This window comes from Wasmannia auropunctata, unplaced genomic scaffold (assembly GCF_000956235.1).
Source record: "Wasmannia auropunctata unplaced genomic scaffold, wasmannia.A_1.0 LD335975.1, whole genome shotgun sequence".
In the NCBI taxonomy this organism is placed as follows: domain Eukaryota; kingdom Metazoa; phylum Arthropoda; class Insecta; order Hymenoptera; family Formicidae; genus Wasmannia; species Wasmannia auropunctata.
Window position 1 is genome coordinate 65714 of NW_012026915.1, and position 1640 is coordinate 67353.

The window sequence follows — 1640 nt, forward strand, 5'->3', positions numbered from 1 at the left end:
AGCAGCAGTCAGCAGCAGCAGCAGCAGCAGCAGCAGCAGCAGCAGCAGCAGCAGCAGCAGCAGCAGCAGCAGCACGCACGCAGCAGCAGCACGCACGCACGCACGCACGCACGTCACGCACGCACGCACGCACGCACGCACGCACGCACGCACGCACGCACGCACGCACACACACACACACACACACACACACACACACACACACACAGGTTTGAAATCGAGTATCAAGAAATTTGATTCTCAATTTAAGATATTTTCTACGTATCTCCAAATACTAAATTTTATTGTATGGAATTCTTCCGCTTATTTTTTTTGTACCTAGGTGAACGCTATAACTAACGATAACTATACGGCACTCCATATAGCCGTGGAAAGTGTCAAACCAGCTGTCGTGGAAACCCTTCTGGGATACGGCGCAAAGGTACACGTGAGAGGTGGAAAACTTTGGGAGACTCCACTTCACATAGCTGCTAGAGTGGCTGATGGCGACGAATGCGCTCTGATGTTATTGCAATCTGGAGCAAATCCCAATCTAACAATCAACGACGGTCAAACGTCCGTGCATGCGGCAGCCAGCCATGGGAATTTAGCGACACTACTTTTACTTCTTCGCAATGATGGTGACCCGATGTTTAAATCAAAAGTACGTCGACACAGCAAGAAATAAGTTATAATTTTTAAAAATACAACTTTTATCTAATATTGTAATATAATTAAACAAATTAAACGTTGTTTTTTCAATATGTTTTAACAAATGATTATATAATAATTTTCTCAAAACAATGAATGTTAAATTATTTCTATTTATTCTGAGCTTTCTATTTTCCTCAGACAGGAGAAACACCTTTGCATTTAGCCTGCAGGGGTTGCAGAGCTGACGTCGTCCGACATTTGATAGAATTTGTAAAAGAAAGGAAAGGGGCAGAAGTGGCGACCGCCTATGTGAATAGTCTGACTAACGAAGGTGCTAGTGCGCTCCATTACGTAGCCTTAATCGAATCCTCGGAAGTTGGAACTCCAGGCGATGATCGCTCCATCATTCACGTCCTCCTTGAGAGCGGCGCGAACGTCTCATTGCAGACCAGACAGACTCAGGAATCAGCGTTCCACCGCTGTGCACTCGCCGGCAACAACGAAGTTCTGACGGAGATGATCAGTCGCATGTCAGCTACGGAAATGCAAAAGGCCTTGAACCAGCAGAATGCCGTGGGTTGGACGCCACTGCTGATTGCCGCTCATCGGGGTCATACGGAAATGGTGACCACTATCCTCGCCAATCACGGACGAGTCGACGTGTTCGATCTCGACGGTAGATCCGCTTTTCATCTAGCCGCTGAGCACGGCTACCTTCAAGTCTGTGATGCATTGTTGGCTAACAAGGCTTTTATAAACTCCAAATCATACGTGGGAAACACTGCTCTGCACTTAGCTGCCATGAATGGTTACACGCATTTAGTACAATTCCTCGTACAGGACCATAGAGCCGAAATAGACGTGCTCACACTGAGGAAGCAAACTCCTCTTCATCTGGCAGCGGGAGCGGGTCAGTTGAAAGTCTGCAAGCTATTATTGGAACTCGGCGCAAGCATAGATGCTACAGACGACCAGGGACAAAAGCCGATTCACGCTGCGGTCATGAA

General features: G+C 47.2%; 1 protein-coding gene across 1 annotated transcript in view; it reads left to right on the plus strand.

The window, feature by feature from the left end:
• Positions 1-1640, plus strand: part of LOC105454803 (ankyrin-3-like) — a 16613-nt gene that overhangs the window by 10595 nt on the left and 4378 nt on the right. The window contains exons 8-9 of the mRNA XM_011697690.1: positions 366-643; positions 832-1543. Of these exons, the coding sequence (XP_011695992.1) occupies positions 366-643; positions 832-1543 (990 nt within the window). The remainder of the gene's footprint in view (positions 1-365; positions 644-831; positions 1544-1640) is intronic.